The sequence below is a fragment of the Salvia hispanica genome, chromosome 1, assembly GCF_029641045.1.
Source record: "Salvia hispanica isolate PSC_SH4W2 chromosome 1, Shi_PSC_v1, whole genome shotgun sequence".
In the NCBI taxonomy this organism is placed as follows: Eukaryota; Viridiplantae; Streptophyta; class Magnoliopsida; order Lamiales; family Lamiaceae; genus Salvia; species Salvia hispanica.
Genome location: NC_142692.1, coordinates 14,149,403 through 14,172,700, shown reverse-complemented (window position 1 = coordinate 14,172,700; position 23,298 = coordinate 14,149,403). Strand labels below are relative to the sequence as shown.

At 36.0% G+C, this 23,298-nt stretch overlaps 3 protein-coding genes across 4 annotated transcripts; all 3 read left to right on the top strand.

The window, feature by feature from the left end:
• The first annotated feature begins 1,028 nt into the window (after positions 1-1,028).
• LOC125219458 (pleiotropic drug resistance protein 1-like) lies at positions 1,029-8,105 on the top strand. Its single transcript, XM_048121434.2, has 21 exons — positions 1,029-1,568; positions 1,652-1,772; positions 1,863-2,036; positions 2,131-2,290; positions 2,384-2,460; positions 3,149-3,202; positions 3,272-3,362; positions 3,458-3,759; positions 3,834-4,115; positions 4,209-4,525; positions 4,608-4,768; positions 4,853-4,956; positions 5,044-5,194; positions 5,280-5,524; positions 5,614-5,946; positions 6,036-6,326; positions 6,421-6,638; positions 6,727-6,954; positions 7,039-7,210; positions 7,294-7,548; positions 7,632-8,105. The coding sequence occupies exons 1-21, from the start codon at positions 1,216-1,218 to the stop codon at positions 7,887-7,889; spliced, it is 4,347 nt and encodes a 1,448-aa protein (XP_047977391.1). The 5' UTR covers positions 1,029-1,215; the 3' UTR covers positions 7,890-8,105.
• An 8,186-nt stretch (positions 8,106-16,291) lies between these two features.
• LOC125222007 (premnaspirodiene oxygenase-like) lies at positions 16,292-18,212 on the top strand. The gene is made up of 2 exons (XM_048124379.2): positions 16,292-17,263; positions 17,392-18,212. The coding sequence occupies exons 1-2, from the start codon at positions 16,334-16,336 to the stop codon at positions 18,001-18,003; spliced, it is 1,542 nt and encodes a 513-aa protein (XP_047980336.1). The 5' UTR covers positions 16,292-16,333; the 3' UTR covers positions 18,004-18,212.
• LOC125222006 (transmembrane 9 superfamily member 8-like) lies at positions 17,985-22,301 on the top strand. 2 transcript variants are annotated; one of them, XM_048124378.2, is made up of 8 exons: positions 17,985-18,111; positions 18,565-18,719; positions 19,804-19,968; positions 20,054-20,163; positions 20,282-20,390; positions 20,474-20,586; positions 20,664-20,814; positions 20,923-22,301. In XM_048124378.2, the coding sequence occupies exons 1-8, from the start codon at positions 18,096-18,098 to the stop codon at positions 22,078-22,080; spliced, it is 1,977 nt and encodes a 658-aa protein (XP_047980335.2). In that variant the 5' UTR covers positions 17,985-18,095; the 3' UTR covers positions 22,081-22,301. The 2 variants fall into 2 exon arrangements, with proteins under 2 accessions (XP_047980335.2, XP_088918634.1); XM_089062508.1 differs by lacking the exons at positions 17,985-18,111; positions 18,565-18,719 and adding an exon at positions 18,758-19,122.
• The last annotated feature ends 997 nt before the right edge of the window (positions 22,302-23,298 follow it).

Genomic DNA, 23,298 nt, shown 5'->3' with positions numbered 1-23,298 from the left:
AAATTAATAATCCATTTGTTTATGAGTTCAGATTTTCTATTTCTCTGACTCATCCAATGTCAAAAATTTTAATTCATTTTTACTCTAAGTGGTAAGTAGGTTCTACATTCCACTATATAAAGATAGATTCACCTTCTCCTATTTTTTTTCAGCCACTGTCATTTATAATGCTACAGAGTATTGGAATATTTCTTAAAATCCGTAACGGTCTCAATCGAGACTCCTAATCGCAGATAGGAGAATACCATCGATGAAGTGAATTGTAAGAAGCGTATGCAATATCATTTTAACTTCACCTAGAATTCCTTCTCTGATTCTTGATTCTTGATTCTTCATCATAACAGAAAATCTAATCTCGTACGTTAAGATATAATTTGAAGTTCAAATCATTCCCAGTAATAGAAAGCTTAATTTATTTTTTTTGTCTAAGTTTACTTGTTTTGTTTTTCCTTTGAGAAAAGCGATTCCTACAAAGTTTGAATTTTGGAAATATTAATAATTTATAAGTGAACTAAAGTAATCTAGAAGTTTTGACATTATATCGCAATGGATTCAGTAGAATCTAAAACTTTACAACCTGTTTCTTGCAATGCGACCTTGATCTCTTCAAATATTTAATATAGATGCTATTTTAGACTTTGCATTAATTATGCCATGTTACCGTTAATCTCTCTCTCTCTCTCTCTCTCGAAGCACTACAAGTATATTTCAGTTCTAAATCCAAAGACCACAGTTTTGTTCAATCTACGTTATTCCTATTTTTATGGAGTACAACAAATGACAAAATAAAACACAACACCATGATAAATTCAAAATACAGTTACATAATAAGTTGTGGTGCAAAACAAAAAAGGAAACTTCCAATACATGCCTTCATTCCACTCCACTTCTAATAATAATCATTAAAGAAGAAGGTATTCTATCATCAACAATGAAACAAATGCAACTCTACACTTTCCAAGAAACAATAACTATAAAATATTTCCATTTTATTTAAGAATTTCCAAAACTCCACAATTTTTGATTATTCAAACCTCTCTTGACTGCAGGCTCAAAACTTGATATCTTGACAAACTATATATAGCACAATCTTTTTTTCCCTCTTCAATCAAATCATCCCCATTTTTACCTAAAAAATTCCAAAATCACTCCCTTTTTCTACTATAGGGAGACTAAGACCATTTAAGAGAAGAGAGAGAGGAGTTAGGTGCAAGAATGGATGCGGGCGATCTGTACAGAGCAAGCAGTAGCTTGCGATCAAGTAGCAAACGAGACGAAAGCTTCAGAGCGAACAGCTCGAGCATATGGAGGAACACCGGGCTGGAAGTGTTCACACGATCATCGCGTGAAGAAGACGACGAGGAGGCCTTGAAGTGGGCCGCACTAGAGAAACTGCCCACGTTCGACCGCCTGAGGAGAGGCTTGCTGCTTGGATCAAGAGGCGCCAACGAGGTCGAGGTGCATGACCTTGGAATCCAAGACAAGAAGCAGCTCATCGAGAGGCTCGTCCAAACCGTGGAAGAAGATAATGAGAAGTTCTTGTTAAAGCTCAGAAACAGGATTGATAGGTGTGTTTGTATTTGTTGTGTCAATGATTTTGATTGAGTTTTCCGATTGCTTATATCCAAGAATTCCTTGTATCGACCTGCAGGGTTGGGATCGATATTCCGTCTATAGAAGTGAGGTACGAGCATCTTAATATCGATGCAGAAGCCTTCAGTGCAAGCAGGGCTCTGCCTACTTTTGTCAACTTCCACAAAAATCTGTTTGAGGTGAGTAAAGATAAGAAACATAACATACATACATATTTAGTTCAAGAAAAAAAATCAACATTTTTATATCATATTTATGTAATTTTGCAGGGATTCTTAAACACACTACACATACTTCCAAGTAGAAAGAAGCCTTTTACAATTCTTAAGGATGTTAGTGGAATCATCAAACCATGCAGAATGACTTTGCTGTTAGGTCCTCCAAGTTCCGGGAAAACTACACTTTTGCTTGCGTTGGCCGGAAAGCTTGATCCAACTCTAAAAGTACGTGCTTCTTTTTTTCTCGTGTCAATATGCTTGATCGGAAGAGATCATTTGAACGTGTTTCTTGAACTCTAAGAATGAAAATTTTGGGCAGGCTTCGGGGAGAATTACTTACAATGGGCATGAAATGCATGAATTTGTACCGCAAAGAACTGCAGCATACATAAGCCAGCATGATCTGCACATTGGAGAAATGACTGTGAGGGAAACCTTGTCATTTTCAGCCAGGTGCCAGGGTGTTGGATCGAGATACGGTTCGTGAATTACTGTTCCTAATTATTATCAGAAAAATTTGAAGTATTTTTAATTCTAAGTTAAGTGCTGTCTTGTTTGATTCTGTTGAACAGATATGTTGGCAGAACTGTCAAGAAGAGAGAAAGCAGCAAATATCAAACCAGATCCTGATGTAGATATCTATATGAAGGTAAATACACACTCACACGGTAGATATTATCAAGTGCAGACTCTATATATTGTGCGAACTCCAAACTATGATATGGACCATTAATTTTTAGATTTGATGTCAACCGAGAAAATGTCAACATTGTCAGCCGATTGACGTTGTGTTGACATTTTCTGACGTTATTTGTCATCTGTTGGCATCAAATCTTAAAAGGGAAGTGACGTGACGGTTGCCTTTTTTGATTGGCAAGACAGTTTTTAACAGTAGTTGGTTGGAGATAATCCTATTTTAAGAACTGATGACAGGGAAAGAAAGTTTGTTAACAAGAAAGTGACAATTTGTTAGTTTATTTAATGCCAATTATTTGCATTCTGTCCTGACGCTAGGTATCTGCACTTATTTATATAGAGTAAAACAAAACTGTTTTTTGTGTCCACTTACCTACTCTAGCTTTAAAGATTCGTATATCTTTCAATTATTAACAAAACAGGGTTAGTAGATTGACCCCTACAAAATTGCAAAGTAATGAGATTTAATTTAATTTTTACTATATGATTTCCTGTACTGATATTTGAAACTCATAACTCAATATGAAACTGACATAATAAATGAGCATTGAAATCAATAATGTAGCCAACCCATCTGAATTCAGAACTATCAATATTTTTAGAATCTTTTTATGAAAACAATTATGTTTCCTATTATGTAGGCAGCAGCCACAGAAGGAGATGAAGCAAATGTTGTCACAGATTATATTCTTAAGGTACCTAAAGCAGAGATTAAACTCCAAATTTAATGACCATTCCAACAATTCCAGCAACTCTTTTTCTAGGTTCTGGGGCTTGAAGTCTGTGCAGACACTTTAGTCGGAGATGAGATGATAAGGGGTATTTCGGGAGGGCAGAAAAAGCGTGTCACGACTGGTAAACAAACTGAGTACTTGAAATGAACTAAAGAAGTAAAAATTAAGATTTAAAAGACTTAGACTGATACTAATATCTGGTGTGGAAAATCACAGGAGAAATGCTGGTCGGACCAGCGAAGGCGCTATTCATGGACGAGATATCCACTGGTCTTGATAGTTCGACAACTTTCCAAATCGTGAATATGCTTCGGCAATATGTCCACATCATGAAAGGAACTGCATTCATCTCCTTGCTGCAGCCAGCACCGGAAACCTATAATCTGTTTGATGATATTGTTCTCTTGTCCGATGGTCAGATCGTCTATCAGGGTCCTCGAGAGAATGTGTTAGACTTCTTTGAGTCCATGGGTTTCATATGCCCAGCCCGAAAAGGAGTGGCTGATTTCTTACAAGAAGTAAGCAAAATAAATTATCAAAGTTAGTTTATAGCCTTTCAATGGGTCTAATGAAAAGAGTGAAACTAATGCAGGTAACTTCAAAGAAGGATCAACAGCAATACTGGGGAAACAAGAATGAGCCATACCGGTACATCACAGTTAGCGAATTTGCAGAGGCCTTCCAATCATACATTGTTGGACGGAGGCTTGGGGATGAGCTCTCAGTTCCATTCGACAAGACCAAAAGCCACCCTGCAGCTTTGACAACGGAGAAGTTTGGTATTGGGAAAAAAGAACTACTAAAAGCCTGCGCCGACAGAGAATACTTGCTGATGAAGAGAAACTCATTTGTGTTCTACTTCAAGATCTTCCAGGCAAGCTATATAAACTTAAAATCGCGTTGCTTGTCTATTATGTTACGTTGACAAAATATAGCAAGTAGTAATATTTTCTATATCTGGTTTCAGCTTATTGTGATGGCATTGATTTCAATTTCACTATTCCCGAGGACAAGAATGGGTAAAGATGATATAGCGGACGGGGGTATATACACCGGTGCTCTGTTTTTCACTGTCATTATGGTCATGTTCAATGGTATGTCTGAGCTTGCCATGACGATTTACAAGCTACCTGTGTTCTACAAACAAAGGGATATGTACTTCTTCCCGCCGTGGGCATATGCTATACCCTCATGGGTCCTGAAAATCCCAGTCACCTTCCTTGAAGTTGCTTTATGGGTATTTGTCACCTACTACGTGATTGGATTCGATCCAAACATATCTAGGTAAGAGTTACAAACTGCACCTATGATAATATTCTCGTTCCCTTTTTCAATTGTAGAAACTTTAAAAGAGTCCCGGCTGCAGGTTCTTGAAGCAGTACCTTCTCCTTTTATTTGTGCATCAGTCAGCATCAGCATTGTTCCGATTTATTGGTTCAGCCGGTAGGAACATGATTGTTGCAAACACATTTGGTCTATTCGCATTGCTCCTGCTCTTCGCCTTGGGTGGTTTTGTCCTAGCACGGGGTATAAGAAACGAGACCAAACACTTCAATCTTTCTCATGATAAAATAGTTGGTTATGTTTCCTCACATTTTATTGGTGATGTAGGGGATGTGAAGAGTTGGTGGCTATGGGGCTACTGGTCCTCTCCACTCATGTATGCTCAGAATGCAATTCTGGTTAATGAATTCACAGGGCACAGTTGGAGCAAAGTAAGCATACATATCCATCTATATGAGTAATATTTTCATAGTGTACATGATATCCAAACTAATCAAGATACCATTGTATTTTTCTAGTTGGTAAATGGGACCAAACTGGGAGTTCTTGCTTTGGAGTCTCGAGGGTTCTTTCCTCAGGCATATTGGTATTGGATTGGGGTAGTGGCATTGTTCGGATTTGTATGGCTATTTAACATCCTTTACCTAATATGTTTAACATATCTTGATGGTGAGATTCACAATTATTAAACTCGTACATGTGTTGTAGATCACATTCAGAAACTAACCTTTTTTAACTGAATTAAACAATGCAGCTTATGAAAAACCACAAGCTGTCTTACCCGAAATAGTTGAAGATGATTCCCATGCGCATGGCTCTATCAGCAGAAATCCAGCTCAAGGCAGTGAGGGCATGCGGAGAAGCATTTCGTCTGGATCTTCATCTGTGAGGTCAGATGCCATTGAACTCACTGAGAACCGGAAAAGGGGAATGATTCTTCCATTTGAACCGCATTCTCTCACATTTGACAACGTCAGATACTCAGTGGACATGCCAGCGGTAGGTTCAGGATTTAAAAAGAAAAGGCAGTAGAATTATTTGTCACCATGAGGGTAGAGATGAATAACATACGCCTATTCAATTTGCAGGAAATGAGAGCTCAAGGAGCCACAGAAGAGAAACTGGAGCTGTTAAAGGGCATCAGTGGCGCTTTCAGGCCAGGTGTTCTTACAGCCTTGATGGGTGTTAGTGGGGCTGGTAAAACAACGTTGATGGATGTGCTAGCTGGAAGGAAAACTGGGGGTTATATTGATGGGGATATCACAATATCTGGATACCCAAAGAATCAAGAGACATTTGCTAGGATATCGGGATATTGTGAGCAGAATGACATCCATTCTCCAAATGTCACAGTTTACGAGTCCCTTGTTTACTCAGCTTGGTTGAGATTGCCCCAAGAAGTTGATGAAAAAACTAAAAAGGTTAATAAGATGGCATTCAATAATAAGCCTTGTTTTGATGTTTTCTATTATGACTTGTTTTGATATTTTACCTCCTCCTCTGCTCACAGGTATTTGTTGATGAGGTAATGGACCTTGTAGAACTCACCCCCTTGAGAGAAGGACTAGTCGGGTTGCCGGGAGTCAGTGGCCTCTCAACCGAGCAGCGGAAAAGGCTTACGATTGCGGTTGAACTCGTCGCAAACCCTTCAATCATATTTATGGACGAGCCGACTTCAGGGCTTGATGCAAGAGCTGCTGCAATTGTGATGAGAACAGTCAGAAACACCGTAAATACAGGAAGAACAGTGGTGTGCACCATTCATCAGCCTAGCATAGACATATTTGAAGCATTCGATGAGGTAAGCTATATCATTACATAAACCTACAGTCTCGATAGTTATGTTGCTTGTTCAACATATCATACTGAAATAACATTTTGATGTGATTCGGCAGCTATTTTTGATGAAACGAGGAGGGGAAGAGATATATGTTGGACCTTTGGGTCGCCACTCTACACACTTAATCAAGTACTTTGAAGCAATTGAAGGAGTACCGAAAATCAAAGATGGTATAAATCCTGCTACCTGGATGTTGGAAGTAACTACTTCAGCACAAGAACTAGCCCTGGGGATTGAGTTTGCCGACTACTACAAAAAGTCGGAGTTATACACGTGAGTCAAATTTTATCATGCTAGTAGTTTAAGAAGAACTAGCTCTAGGGTGCAACACTGCTAACAAATTTATGCATAAAATTTACAGGAGGAACAAGGCCCTCATCAAGGAATTAAGTGTCGCTCGTCCGGGCACAAAGGACCTCTACTTCCCGACTAAATACTCCCAATCTTTCCTCACCCAGTGCATCGCCTGCCTATGGAAACAACACTGGTCATATTGGAGGAATCCACCGTACACAGCTGTAAGGTTCTCATTCACAACCTTCATTGCCCTTATATTTGGGACAATGTTCTGGGACCTCGGCTCCAAGAGGTTAGTAAGCACACATATATTAAACTAGACAGAAACCTATCCATAGTTCAATGCTAATATTATTGGGAACGCAATGTATTGCAGCGATACTCAACAAGATCTATTCAATGCCATGGGTTCTATGTATGCTGCTATCAACTTTCTCGGCTTCCAATACGGTTCAACAGTTCAACCCGTAGTTGCCATCGAGCGAACTGTCTTCTACAGAGAGAGAGCAGCCGGAATGTATTCAGCATTACCATATGCATTCTCACAAGTGGGTGTCCTAAGCCTAAGTCCAATTTAAGTGCAAAGTGCAGAAATTCAAAATTACTTACCAATCTTTTCCTCTCTGTGCAGTTCCTCATCGAAATTCCTTATGTCTTTGTGCAATCACTCATATACGGTCTCATAGTCTTCTCGATGATGGGATTCCCCTGGAGCGCTGAGAAATTCGCATGGTTCATATATTTCCTGTTCTTCTCATTACTCTACTTTGTCCTCTACGGTATGATGACCGTGGCCGTCACACCAAACCACAACATCGCTGCCATCATTTCTTCCTTCTTCTACGGCATCTGGAATCTCTTCTCAGGTTTCATCATACCCCGACCGGTAAGTTCAAATCTACTATAAAACACCCCTCATCAACTACATATCACGAAATCTACAACTAACACGTCCATTTTCGATAACAGAGGATGCCTATATGGTGGAGATGGTACTACTGGGGTACCCCCGTGTCCTACACGTTATACGGCTTCATAGTATCTCAATTCGGAGAAATAGAAACCGAGATGGAAAACGGTGTCACAGTGAAACAGTTCCTGGAAGATTACTTTGGATTCGAGTACGGTATGCTCGGGTTTGTGGCAGCTATACTATGTGGATTCGTCGTTCTTTTCACATTCATCTTCGCATACTCTATCAAGACATTCAACTTCCAGAGGAGATAAACAACTGCATTTGCTCACCTACAATCATTATTTCCTCAAGTAATGAAGAGTTCAGAGATTTTGTATAGGTAAGTCCTAGGATTGTATATCATAAAATCAAGTTTATCCAATTTGTATATTACGAGTTCTTATATATTCAAAGTGTGTATGTGATCTAAATAGTCCTTTTGGTTTCTATCTGAAGCCTTCATTTATGAGAAAATCATTTGGTTTCAATCAAGGATCTATGCAGATAAGATCCTTCACTACATCTCATCATCAATCGCCATATGCAGAAACAGAATCATCACAAACCCATATACATCAAAGCGTGAATAATCCAAAACAAAGTACGAATTTGCTCAAAATCGTACTAAAGCAGAAAAGAATTGCAAACACAATTGTAATATTTTTCATGTAATCAATAGATTCATGATAAGAATCTGATCATCATGCCGATGATTCTAACAGAGCCCAAAAAGTGTTGATACGATCGTCGGTTCGTTATTTTGAATTTCCAACGACAATTTGGGGATTTAGGATGACTCAAACGACGTCGTCGAGTGGGTAAATAGTTAAAATCAAATTTACCTCAAATTTAATCCACATTAATCGATTAATACACAAATTGTAGAAAACTACGCTAATTTAACTCAGAATTTCCAAGAATTCCAGTTCGCTTAGGTATCGGAAATTTTTTCGATGCTAAATTTGGGCTATAATTTCCTTTAATTTGGTACGAATCGATAAAAAAGCACACCCGCAACAATTATTTTGAAGGATTACATGTAATGTGCAGCAAAAGTCCATACGAAATAGTGTGGTAAGAAAAGACATTTCATTGTACTTACATGTTTGTATATGAGTTGTTCGATTAAATTCCAATGAATATTTGTTGCATTAGGAAGCCCGCTTTGGAATCCTATGATGTTTTTTCTTTTTTATTTTGATATTCATAAAACTATTGAAGTTGAAGAATCTCAGATTCTCTGTGATGACTGATGACTGATGACTGACGAGATGTATTAGCAAAAAAATCTTGTGTTTGAGATTCATTTATAGAGTGGATACTGACGAAAAACGGGGTAAATCCAATTCTCATACTCCCTCTATTCCAAGGAAGATGTGTCAAGGGAGTACAAAATGTTTTACACTTGTTTCAATTTGATACAAAAAGTTTAAGTTTACATAAATAGTACAAAAAGTTATCTCGACGTTTAATTTTAATACTAACCGTTACTACAGCACTAACTCCGTTAATTAAGTGCTTATGTGGCACGTGACTCATCAAAATACACCAAAATGAATATAAAAAGAAGGAACAGAAACATAACAGAGAGGCTGTTGTTTTCCAACTCGCATTGCCTTTGAAGTTCCCATTCATTCATCTTACATTTTGCTAGAGATGAACTCAAAGCGGAGAATTGTGAGAGTGGAATAGCAAACGTAATATACTTAATAATTGACAAATGCATTTTACCATAGAAATGTCAAAGTACAGCTAATAGAGTCGAACCAGACATTTTATAAATCCAGATGTAAGTTAGCCTTTGAACTCAAAAACACAATTTTTTACAAGAAATAACAACAAATAACAAAAAGATTGACAAAAAAATGAAATAAAGAGAGAGAGAAGTTTTACCGTGAGAAGTGGATGCAATGCTGCTCTTGGTTCACTGGTGTGTGGTCTTGAAGAATGTCAAGAGTTGCTTATGGGCGTTGAGAAGTTTATATCTAGAATTTTGATTTTTTTTATTTAGTTCATGAGTCACATGCCACATAAGCACTTAATTAACGGAGTTAGTGGTGTAGTAACGGTTTGTATCTATACATATATAAAAGGCGAGTTTTGGCCTTATTTTGAATATTTATGAATTTTGGGTATAAATTTGAATATTCACAAATTGAGGGTGTGAATTTGAATACTTTCTAATCTATAGTTATATTCAAACATAGTCACCATTACAACTCTATTTATAAATATAATTCATGATTAAATAAAATATACTTTTATATCAAGTACTTAATGGGTTTGAATGGATTTTTACGGTTATACAGTTAGTGTAGTATTAATATATTATACATTAAAAATAAAATGAAACCGTTGAATAGAATTAAATGAGAAAGAAACCGACGGAATACTTTAATGTTGAATTATACGTGCCAATTATTTATATGATGTAACTGCCAATTATTTATTCCACACCATAAACCTAACCATTTTAAAGCCATTTTTCAGTATATATATGCCCTACACAATTTCACACTCCAAATACTCATAGTGTCAGACAATATTCTCACAATCCCACATTATTATTACTTCCTCCGACGGTAAAATCTTTTTTTAAGTAACTTATAACTCACTTCCTTATTATCTTCTCATGTTGCATTACTAATTTTTATAAAAAAGCATAGTTTTTACTCCTTGCTAATAGTACTACGTAGTATATTTATATTCATTTATTTTACACACTTTTTTCGAGCCATTATTATGTTATTAATATTCTAATCATAATTCTTACAAGAGGAAGATATTGAAATCATGTGGAGTAGTTCATATTCCATGATGAACCTAGAGACAAATCTATTATTGTTAGCTTGGAATGTGTTTTCTATGACCGAATGATATGTGTTTTGTCGTTTATTATTTCATTGGGTTTTCAGTTATTTATCTAAACCCATTAATTAGTACCGTATGATATTGTTTTATAGTTTCTCATCTTATTAGGTTTGTTTAGTTTTTTTTTTTATTATTATCTAAAATCATTAAATAATTCTTTTTCCATGCAAGTTTCTGTTTTGTATTCAATATATGTAACATTTAGTATATTTTTAGATTATGTTTCATTTAAATAAATATTTATCGTCTTGATGTAGAAATATATGTATATGTATGCTTTTGTGACTTCTTTCATCCAAAGGCAAAATCGCTTTTTGAAATTTATTTTGCCATGTTGTTAGTCATCATTGTTTTACTTATATTTGTAGTATAAATTAAATGGTTGTTTAATCTTATCATTAGTGGGACAAGTGAAAGGTTTAAGATAAGATCCTAATTCATTTTCTTCAACTACAAATATCTCACATATGGTAGTTATAGAATCCTTGCATTTATCACTAAATTTTCGAAACAATATATTATTTGGTTTTATCTTTTGTTAAAACTTTATTCTGCCCATCTTTTATAAGAGAGATGGGCAGATTTGATCAACTTTCATCGTTTATACAATGTAAGAATTATATACACTATGTGCATTATGGTGTTGGAGGCAATGATGTTGGAGGCAATTGTTTACGCATAAAATTAAAACAATTTTATGTGAGTATAAGATTTTGTAGTTTATTTCGATAATTGATATTGAGTTGTCAACATTTCATTCATTTAAGTTATTGATCTAAAAATTAAAATAATATGCCTTATGAGATAACGAAATTTGATGTTGAATCATCAGTTGACCGAGAATGAGGAGGAAATGTAATGATGTAACAAAAGTAGATTGCAAAAGAAGTGAACAGATGATATATTGTATGAGAAATTTTATGAAATCGTTTATTCAAACACGTGAGAGATTGTTTGATTTTTTTGAAAACTTTAATTTGTATTTACAAGATTGATCGAGAAGAGGGAGGAAATGAGATGATACATAAGATGCAGCAAAAAGTAGATTGCAAAAGAAGTGAGCCGATGATATATTGTGTGAGAAAATCTATGGAATGCCTATTCAAACGTGCGAGAGATTGTGTGATTTTCTTTTGTATCTACGAGGTTGATGGTATTTGTAATTCCATTTTTCATATTTCTTACAAATTTTTTTTCAAAACTCATGAATTAATAAGTTATTTATTGTCATCATATAAACCTTTTTATGTCCTACATACATAACTACTCAGCCTTTATAATTTAATGGCTATTTAGCATGGATAATTATTTTTGGGTATTAATTATTTGATGTGAATGGTGTTTAAGTGTGGTGTTTAAGTGTTTAAGTTGTCTATTGATACAATATAAAATTATGGTTTTCGTTTTGTGGTAGAGAATAGAAAATGGTCATCGGAAGCTTTATATTCTTTGTTTTGTACTCCCTCCGTCCCAACTAAGTTGAGTTGTATTCATTTTTTATAGAGTGAACTACAAAAATGGTCCCTGGACTATGGGTTTATCTCGCCCATAGTCCCTGGACTTTAAAAATATCGCCAGTAGTCCCTGGACTAAAGGTTTATCTCGAAATTGGCCCTTTTGGCTTTTTTTTGTACGAAAATACCCTTTGATATTATTTTGGGGGGTTTGGGCAATTTGGTCTTTTTACACTTTTGACATTTTAAATCTGATATTATTTTAGTTATGTACTAACTTTGATATTATTTCAAATTTATCATCCTTTTTCCCTTTTGTCATCCTTCACTTTGTTTCTTTATTTCAATATTAGATTTAATTTTATAAAATTTTAAATTTTAATTTTTAAATATCAATAAATTTTTTTAATTATAAAAATTATTAAATAGCAAAAATTAATAGTTATAATCAATATTTGATAGTGTATAGTATACTATGTAATCAATAAGGTATGACAACGCCTTAGTTTTAATCAATATTTAATAATAGCTTTAATCATAAATAGATTATATAACAAAATTTATTCTGAAATAAATATGCATCTAATGTAAGACTAATATAATTTTTGTTTATTAATTTGAAAACAATCAAAATTTACTAGAAAATTTCAACAAAAATACTCCTATATAAAATTTTAAGTAGGATCAAATTTTTAGTCAACTTCATAATATTTAATCACAAGCAATTATAACAACCGAACAGAGGCTAAATAGAATAGCTCTTATTTTTCCATCATGATTAATATTATTTTTCTGTACTTCTTCAATTCAATTGAATATTATATTAAATAACAAAAATTAATAGTTTTAATCAATATTTATAATGTCCATGAATTAATAGTTTTCATTAAAAAAATTTATTGATATTTAAAAATCTAAATATTAAATTTAATTTTATAAAATTAAATCTAATATTGAAATAAAAAAAACAAATTCAGTGAATGATAACAAAATGGAAGAAGAATGATAATTTTGAAATAATATCAAAGTTAGTACATAACTAAAATAATATCAGATTTAAAATGTTAAAAGTGTAAAAAGACCAAATTGCCCAAACCCCCCAAAATAATATCAAAGGGTATTTTCGTACCAAAAAAAGCCAAAAGGACCAATTTCGAGATAAACCCTTAGTTCAGGGACTACTGGCGATATTTTTAAAGTCCAGGGACCATGGACGAGATAAACCCATAGTCCATGGACCATTTTTGTAGTTCACTCTTTTTTATATGTCCCAACAAAGTTGAGTCATTTTTTTTTGACAAAAAATAAAACATCTAATCACTCTTACTTTATTTCATCAACTACTTTATTCTCTCTTCATATCTCCTACTTATTTTCCTCTCCTATTTATTTTACTTTCATTTAATTTATTCAACGCAATTTCTTAATCTCAATGCTCAAAAGTTATGTATCAACTTAGTTAGGACGAAGAGAGTAGTTTTATTTTTAACCGTTAGATAAGTATACTTGTGTATGTAATTTTAAGTAATTAATTCAGAATGAATTTACTATGATGAAACTAAAACAATTCGTGCATCGCACGGGTATGATACTAGTTAAAATTAAACGTCGAGATAACTTTTTGTACTATTTATGTAAACTTGAAACTTTTTGTATCAAATCGAAACAAGTGTAAAACATTTTGTATGAGAATTGTATTTATCCCACGAAAAACATAACAAAGGTAAATTGGATCGAAATTCAAACAGGAAAAACATAACAAAGGTAAATTGGATCGAAATTCAAACAGGTGATCTAATTTGAGATCAATATAGCAAATAAGTGGAAGTATACACTTTATAATCATAATTGATTGTCAAATTACTCCAATTATCCTTTATCCCATTACATTCATGAATTTTATTATTTATATAATAAAAATATAAATTGTTATAGTATAATTTATTGCAAATAATAGTCATTGCTAATTCTTAAAGATCATTAACATTTAAATCATAACATTGCATTCACTTATAATCAATCTCATAACTTTTGAAACTCAAATATAAAATGATTTTTAGCCTATAAATACATGAACTTTAAGTATTTTTTTGTTTTTTCCCAAAACTTTAAAATTTGAATATAAATGCATGAACTTTTGATATTTTTTATTTTTCCCCAAAATCTAAAATCAAAACTCATATGGCAAGTTAAAGCTTATGTGGCAATCAACATATTTATATTAATTAAAAATTAATAAATTTTAAGTCCACGTGAGCAAATCTCTTATGGACCACACCCTTCCTACTCTTTCTTGTCGAGCTCTTCAGGAAGACTCCACCCCGCTGCCATCGGGATAGCGCCAGAGATGCTTGCATCTCCATCAGCCGTCTCCTTACTCAGATTGAAGCGCGCACGCTCCTCCGCAAGCTCCATCTGCATTTGCCCCTTCACCTTCCACAATTGCAATGCGCCATGAACGCGATACCACTTGCCTCAGTGCTCATTCTGCAGCGGGATGACGATGCGAAGAGGATCGTGAAGAATTCTCCGTGGAAGAGGAAGAATTGAGTGCAGAGGTGGAAGATCTATCGCATGATCGAGTCCATTTGCGATTCACATTAACAAACAGATCCTCCTCCCTCTGCCACAGCTTTAGCACTTAGAAGGAGGAAGTGCGCCGGCGGATGGCTCCTCATCTATACAAGCTGATCTGTGGCGCTGCTCCTCGTTCATCACTGGAATTTCCACGACGTAAGCGTCTTTACCTTCCGCCATTGATGTAATCTTCTACAGAGATGAGAGAGGCAGCAGGTTGGAACTTGAGACTCCGGCTTTATTCCGATGGTGGCTGGCAGAGCATTCACAAAGAGCTCGACAAGAGCAGAGAGGGTTATGAAAGATGGCTGATGTGGACTTAAAATTTATTATTTTTTAATTAATATAGATATGCTGGTATAGTTTTGATTGCGCTTTAACTTGCCACATGTGTTTTGATTTTAGATTTTGGGGAAAAATCAAAAACATCAAAAGTTCATGCATTTATATTCAAATTTTAAAGTTTAGGGAAAAACAAGAAAATACTCAAAGTTCATGTATTTATAGGCTAAAAACCCAATATAAAATCATAACTTTTCAAATTTTCACAATTGTTCTATAAAATTAAAATTAATGTGAAAAAATCAAATATAATGTAGTTTTACATTGTTTCTGATAACTTAATGTTGTTTTAAATGACACTTAAAATTCAAAATATAATGACACCATTTTATATGATCTGTTATTACGATCATGTGAAATTTGGAGAATCAATAATGCTGAAAAATCTATGAAAGAAGATGAAAAAACTGTTATGGATGGGAGAGGAAAGAAAAGAGGAAATGGAGTATCATTATTGGCTACTACAATTTAGAAGAGTTTACTACTACAAATTGTAAGAGGCTAGGAAAAATTGTTAAACTAATCATATTTGAAACTGTTATAGAAGTATTAGTTTTGGTTTTGATAAGATAATTGAAAAGAAATGAAAATATTCCCTCCGTTCTAAAAAAAATAAAGATATTTGGAACGGTACAAAAATTAATGCATAATTAGTAAAATAAGAAAAATGAGGAACAATGTAGTTAAAAACTAAAATAATATTAATAGATATGAGACTCACATTATTATTAGTATTTAATGATGAACTCCAATAGTATATATTGTAAATAAATTGATTTATATGGACAATGAGTTTGGAACAACTTTCATAGATAAAAATAAAATATTTTTATAGAAAAAAAAAGGAAGATATTTTTATTTTTATGGATAGATTTATGGATTTACTAAGCTACAATCCTATATTCGGTGCTTCGGCAGCTCTTGAGTAAGAAGGTAATAACTATTTATAGTAAGAATTAGGCGAAGTCGATATGGGCTGCCATGCTCAATCGCGGCGGGAAATTATTATTCCCTTCATTCCAGATAATTTGGGACACTTTGATTTAACACGGATTTTAAAAAATCTAATAAAAAGTGAGTTGAAAGTTAGTGAGATGTGGGTCCTACTTTTAAAGTATTAGTTTTATAATAAAATGTGAGTAGGAATGAGTTAGTGGAATATGATGTCCACTGTCAAAAATAGTAAAAATGAAGTGGGACAATTTATGTAGGACGGCCCGAAATGAAATAGTGGGTCAAATTATCTAAGACGGAGGGAGTATTTTGGTAGGGCTATAGCCCTACAGTATAATAATGGCGCATCACTTAAACATGCATACACACACAGCACTGAACACGTGGCACCTCTAATATCATATCGACCGTTACGTTAATTTCACCGCATTCCCCTTATCCATTTAGATCAATAAATCCATAAACAACAATCCTGCAAAATCATTCCTCACTCAGAAAAAAAAAAAGCGCAAACAAAAATGCTAGCTCTGTGCAGCTTATCAACTACGGCGTCGGCAGCGCTAATTTTGCCAGCGATAATAATCTTCTTCTTCATCACGAAATCCAGAACGAGCAAAATTCCAATCAAACTGCCACCTGGCCCCAAAAAACTTCCTATAATCGGAAACCTCCACCTCATAAGCTCCCCTCCCTTCCGCTGCTTCACAGACTTATCCAAACACTACGGCCCTATAATGCACCTCAAGCTCGGCGAGGCCGACGCCGTCGTCGTCTCTTCGCCGGAGATCGCCAAGCAAATCCTCAAAGATCAGGACCCCTGCGTCGCCAACAGACCGCAGGGCGTGGCCCTGGAGATCATGTGGTACAACTACATCGACATCGCCTTCAGCCCCTACGGCGACTACTGGCGCCAGATGCGGAAGATCTGCATCAACGAGCTCCTCAGCCCTAGAATGGTGCGATCGTTCCAATCGATTAGATCTGATGAGGCCACGCGTGTGGTCGATTCGCTGCGTGAATCTTCCGGAAACGCCGTGAATTTAACCGAGAAGATCTTCTCCTTCACGAGCTCCATCACTTGCCGCGCTGCGTTCGGCGGCCTGTGCAAGGATAAAGGAGCTCTGATTAAGGTGATGACGGAGACTTTGAAGATGGCGGGAGGGTTTGAAATTGCGGATTTTTTCCCCAATTCGAGGATCGTGAGCGCGCTGAGCTGGACGAAGATGAGGCTGAAGACGATGCGGCGCAAGCTGGATTTTATTTTAGATGACCTTATTGATGAGCATAAGTCGAATCTAGCGAAGATGGTGGGAGATATTAATTCCGGCCGGAGATTGGGGAATGGTGAGTTCGGAGGTGAAGATTTAATTGATGTTCTGCTGAGGATGAAGGAAGGAGAGGAGCTCAAGTTTCCTATTGGCAATGACAATATCAAAGCTGTGTTATATGTAAGTTTTTAATTAACTTGTTTAATTCATGTTGGATTACAAACTCATTCATGCATATAATCAAACGATAGTGCAGTCGACGATCCTAACATTTTTATTAATATATTAAGAAAATGTTGAATGTGTAGGATATTTTCTCGGCTGGAACTGAGACATCATCAACGGCTATTGATTGGACGATGGTAGAGCTAATGAGAAACCCAAAAGTGATGGCTAAGGCTCAAGCTGAAGTAAGACGAGTCTTGAAAGAAGGCATCGCTACTAATAATATAGAACAATATGATGAGTTGAGATATCTAAAACTAGTGATAAAAGAGAGTTTGAGGCTACACCCTCCGGTTCCGTTGTTGCCTAGAGCTTCGAGGGAGACATGCCAAGTCAATGGATACACGATCCCTGATAAAGTAAGGGTGATGGTGAACGTATGGGCGATGCATAGGGATCCAAGGTTTTGGAAAGATCCAGAAGAGTTCGAGCCCGAGAGATTCGAGAATGGGGATGTGGATTTCATAGGTGCTGATTTCCATTACTTGCCGTTTGGTTTAGGAAGAAGAATGTGCCCTGGAGTCATGTTTGGTTTGGCTAGTGTGGAGCAGGCTATAGCTCAGCTGCTCTACCACTTTGATTGGAGATTACCAGCAGATGTTAGGGCTCAAGATTTGGATATGATTGAAAAGGATGGGCTTACAAGTGTAAGAAAAGCCAATTTGTTTGTAAATGCCACTCCATATCACCCATAAGAATTGTTATAATAAGTAGGTGGACCACTACCACCTGCAGGTGCACCTGAAGCAGAAGGCCAACTAATAGGATTAATATTTCTTTTTTTCTCATGCAAACATCAAAAAGTAAGTGGAGTATATATATGTTTATTTTCCTATTTTGGATGTCCGAAATATGTAGATATTTATTTTCAGAATATTCATACTTTTACTGTCTCGTTTATTAATGTATTTCTTTTTAATTCTTTGATTATATATTATCACCAGCCATATAGACATATTCGAAAGTTTATTGTATAATTTATTTTTTAATGATTTTGATTAAAAAAAATCCAATCTGCGTTTAAAGAGGGAATATTATGGTTATGGACTTTGAATTTAATGTGTTATTTAATCTATGTTGCTATAAATGGACTAAATGAGTCTTATTATTCCATGACATTAACTTTGATATTCTGTGTGTAATACTTTTAAAATCTAAATCATGCAGCTTTATTGTTTTTAAGCAAGTGATAGTGCAACTAACAAACCTGAGCAACCGACATTAATTCTTCACATAAATAACATCTCCTCTCTCAGGAGATTTAGATTCTGGATTGCTCGATCTCACAATGGAAAGAGCTCTCAATTCAATTCGGGCACTTCTAATCACCACACTCATCTGCATTCTTCTCTTCTCTGATGATGCCCGGTGTTTCTATCTTCCCGGTGTTGCTCCTGAAGACTTCGAAAAGGTCTTTTATTTTAATTTTTCCGAGCTGCTAATCAGGAATTCGATTATTGGACCATCTATTTGCTGATTGTTGAGGAATTATTCATGGCTGATCATCAATTTTTATTTCATTCCGTTAAAATGATCTGAGATTTCAATCATTGTATCCGGTTTTTATCTTGTTTTTGCGATAGGTAATTTGAAATGAGTGAATCCTGAGTTCAGTTTTTGATGAGTGACTTATTGAATTTTCATTGCGTGGAAGTTTGATCTGATACTGATTGATACCAATTTTGTATTGTGTAGAATGTGCATTACGCATTCTGTTTTCGTGGTATGGATAAGCAATGAATCGATTTTACAGTGCTTTGCTCTTGATAAGCTTAAGAATCTGAGAGTTTGTTGCTATAAAAGGCAATGTGGAGGTGTGTGTGCTATTGACAAAGTGTTGGTTTACATATGTTTACGCGCGACTTACTCAAACTGTATTCAAGTCATGCATCGTTCGAACGTGTATGTAGGTAGCTAGGCTATACGGTCCTGTAATTAGGGGCTTTAAATGATTATGAGTTTATGGAGAGATTATATTAGAAAATTCATTTAGTGAGAAAATTCTTACTTTTTCTGCTTTTTATGTTTTCTGAATCCAACTGATATCAAGGAAGGTGAGAGTTAATTGGCACCACGAAGAAAGAGTAATTCATGTAGAAAAAAACATATTGCTTCTTGAGTGTGATCGTTGCTGTTGTTGGATATTGAATGCCTGGGGATATCATATTTGTGGTCGTAAACATAATACGCGATATGCCACTCTGCTGTCAAGAGTAGAAAAGCTAGCTAAGATCCACACTAGAAACATTTTGTATGCTAAACTTAGGCATTGGAGTTCATTCATCTATGGATATAGCTCAAAAAAAAAAATTATTTATCATGTATATGTAGGCTGATGAATGTCCTTGCTTAATAGAGATATAATCAACTTTTACATTAGTTATTAGGTTTTCAGCTTGTACTGTTATGAATAAGCATATCTCTTTCTTGAATCATATTTTTCTCTGGTTTGAATGTGTTACATTTATTTCGCTCTCTTGCTTAATTGCTTGCAGGGAGATCCATTGAACGTGAAAGTGAACAAATTGACGTCTATAAAAACTCAGCTTCCTTATTTGTACTATTCTATCCCTTACTGCCGGCCAAATACTATAATCGACAGTAGAGAGAATCTTGGAGAAGTCCTTCGTGGAGATCGCATCGAGAATTCCCCTTATGTGGTTTGTGTAATTATTTTTATCGCGTATTGCCTATCTGGCATTCTCTCATTCCTTAACCTTCTGTTGTTGCATGGTCACGTTACAGTTCCGGATGAGGGAGCCACAGTTGTGCAATGTTCTTTGTCAAGTGGTGTTGGATGCCAAGACTGCAAAAGCATTCAAAGAAAAAATCGAAGATGAATACCGGGTCAACATGTATGTAGAAGATATATTGATTGCAATCGACAGACATGAGTTTCTCTAATTATGTTAAAAAGTAGAGTTTCGTTTAAATTTGTATCTTTCGTGATAGTTCTAACGCTATGTGCTGTAGGATCTTAGATAATCTTCCTTTGGTTGTACCAATTCCAAGATTGGAGCAAGAAGGTCCTCCGATCTACCAGCTGGGTTTCCACGTCGGGCTGAAAGGGCAATATGCAGGCGTAAGTTGACTCGTCATTTTGGAAACTGCATCCGGTTATTTTTGCACAAGATATCTTCTTAAAACTCATGTTATTCTCTGCAGAGCAAGGAAGAAAAGTTTTTTCTCCATAACCACTTGAACTTCGTCGTCAAGTATCACAAGGATCCTCAAACCTACACATCAAGGATCGTCGGCTTTGAAGTCGCACCATTTAGGTAGGTTCTTAGAGTATAGTCCATGTTCCCTTCATTTGTGTGTCCAGTTGTTTGAAACCTTGTACCTCATTCTTCAGTGTCAAGCATGAATATGAAGGAAAATGGACGGGAAACACACGGCTAACGACATGTGATCCACATGCCCAACATATAGTAACCTCTTCAAGCTCGCCACAAGAGGTCGAAGATAAGCAAGAAGTGATATTCACTTATGATGTCACATTTCAGGTAACGAGCTTAGTATATGATTTTCGATAAACATGTATAATGCTCTTTATTTAGCTGATCAATCTTTAATCATAAACTATGCATAATAATCATATGGCTGCAACACAGGAAAGCAACGTGAAATGGGCGTCGAGATGGGACACTTACCTCCTAATGGCCGACGATCAAATCCATTGGTTCTCCATAGTGAATTCTCTTATGATTGTCCTCTTCCTCTCGGGTATGGTCGCGATGATAATGCTGAGAACACTCTATCGAGACATCTCCCGGTATAATGAGCTCGAGACCCATGAGGAGGCCCAGGAAGAAACCGGATGGAAACTGGTCCACGCGGACGTGTTCAGGCCCCCAAGCAACTCTGATCTCCTCTGTGTGTACGTTGGAACAGGGGTGCAGTTTCTCGGAATGGTCGTCGTCACCATGATCTTCGCTGTCCTCGGATTCCTCTCCCCTTCAAACCGAGGCGGCCTCATGACAGCCATGCTACTACTCTGGGCCTTCATGGGGATTTTTGCCGGCTACGCTGCAGCCCGTCTCTATAAGCTGTTCAAAGGGACCGAGTGGAAGAGGATAGCCATGAACACAGCGGTCCTCTTCCCGGCCACGGCGTTTGCCCTCTTCTTCGTCCTCAACGCCCTCATCTGGGGCGAGAAGTCGTCCGGGGCCGTCCCATTTGGGACAATGTTCGCCCTTGTCTTCCTCTGGTTCGGCATCTCTGTCCCGCTTGTCTTCCTAGGGAGCCACATTGGGTTCAAGAAGGCAGCGATGGAGGACCCTGTGAAGACGAACAAGATCCCGAGGCAAATCCCAGAGCAGGCATGGTACATGAACCCGATCTTCTCGATCCTGATAGGGGGAATCCTGCCGTTCGGGGCCGTGTTCATTGAGCTGTTCTTCATTTTGACCTCCATCTGGCTGAACCAGTTCTACTACATCTTCGGGTTCCTCCTGATCGTGCTGGTGATCCTGGTGGTGACGTGCGCAGAGATCACGGTGGTGCTCTGCTACTTTCAGCTGTGCAGCGAGGACTATCTGTGGTGGTGGCGGTCGTACCTGACGTCGGGATCATCGGCATTGTACCTCTTCTTGTATGCTGTTTTCTACTTCTTCACGAAGCTGGATATCACGAAGCCGGTGTCGGGGGCGCTCTACTTCGGGTACATGCTGATCGCGTCGTACGCGTTCTTCGTTGTAACAGGGGCGATAGGATTCTACGCTTGCTTCTGGTTTACGAGGCTCATTTATTCATCTGTCAAGATTGATTAAATGATTGATTGGTTGTGAAAGCAGAGTTTACGATAGAGAGTGCTTGCTTGGGTGTGAATGATTTCATAAGGGAAGATCGTCACCAAATTTTGGAAGTGGATGATAATATATAAACTTGTTCTCATACTAGCAGTAGACCTTCGATTTTTACTTTTTTAGCGTATTTTAAGAGAATATTTGAACATTTTTCCAACTTATATACGTATTCTCGAAATGAGTACATACATTTTAACAATGATAAATAGATTAATGACCGAAACGAGTACATACATTTAATATTTTAACAATTATAAATAGATTAATGACTTGCAGGGTCGTCTTCCACTGCTTTTATCACCATTGTCCCAAATTAAGACTAATTGTGGATCCTTTCATTCAAAAATCAAAAGCTGAGATTGAATTAAAAAAATATCAAACAGAATTGACAATGTCAATTAAAGTGTAAAATAGGCAATCTACTTAAAATTAAGAGCGCAGGGTTTTCATTTCATTTCTCAAAGCATTCGCTCCACCTTCAACAACCACACTACTCACGCCATTTTCACTCTCAATTTCACTACTCCAACTACATTTCTCTCACTCAAAAACCAAAGAACAGCTCTAAAACTCTCATTCTTCTCCGAAGAAAAGCTCGACCTAAATATCAAATTTAAACTTCGAAATTTATTTTGAACTTGCTAAAATTTCAACAAAAACGAAACTAATACATTTATTTTGCAATGAACGACTTCAAAAAAGTGCAATGGTTTCAATCGAAAATGCTCCTGCGGAATTGAAAGGTGTTTTTCAATTTCATTTACCGATTTCTGTTTTTTTTTGGGTTGCAGTTTGAGATTTTTGATTTCAACAAAGAATAAGGGTTCAGATTTTAGTGAAATATGTTTATAAGCTTCTTTGGTTAGATTGATTTGATAACATATGAGAATATGAATCTTCATTTCCTGAAAGCTTGAAGTTCTGATGAATTTTACAAATGTAAATGAAATAATTAGAAGTTCTGTTTACATTAGTTGGTCAGATTATAAATTAGTTACCAATTACACACGCGACAACTTTTGTCTCCTATATCTAGTTCAAATATGAATATTGAATTAGCTAAATGTTGATTAGCTATATGTTGATATTAAGTTAACTATGTGTTGATACTTTGTTAGCTATATGTTGATATTAATTTAGATATGTTGATGATGTCTTAGCTAAATATATTATGTTGATATT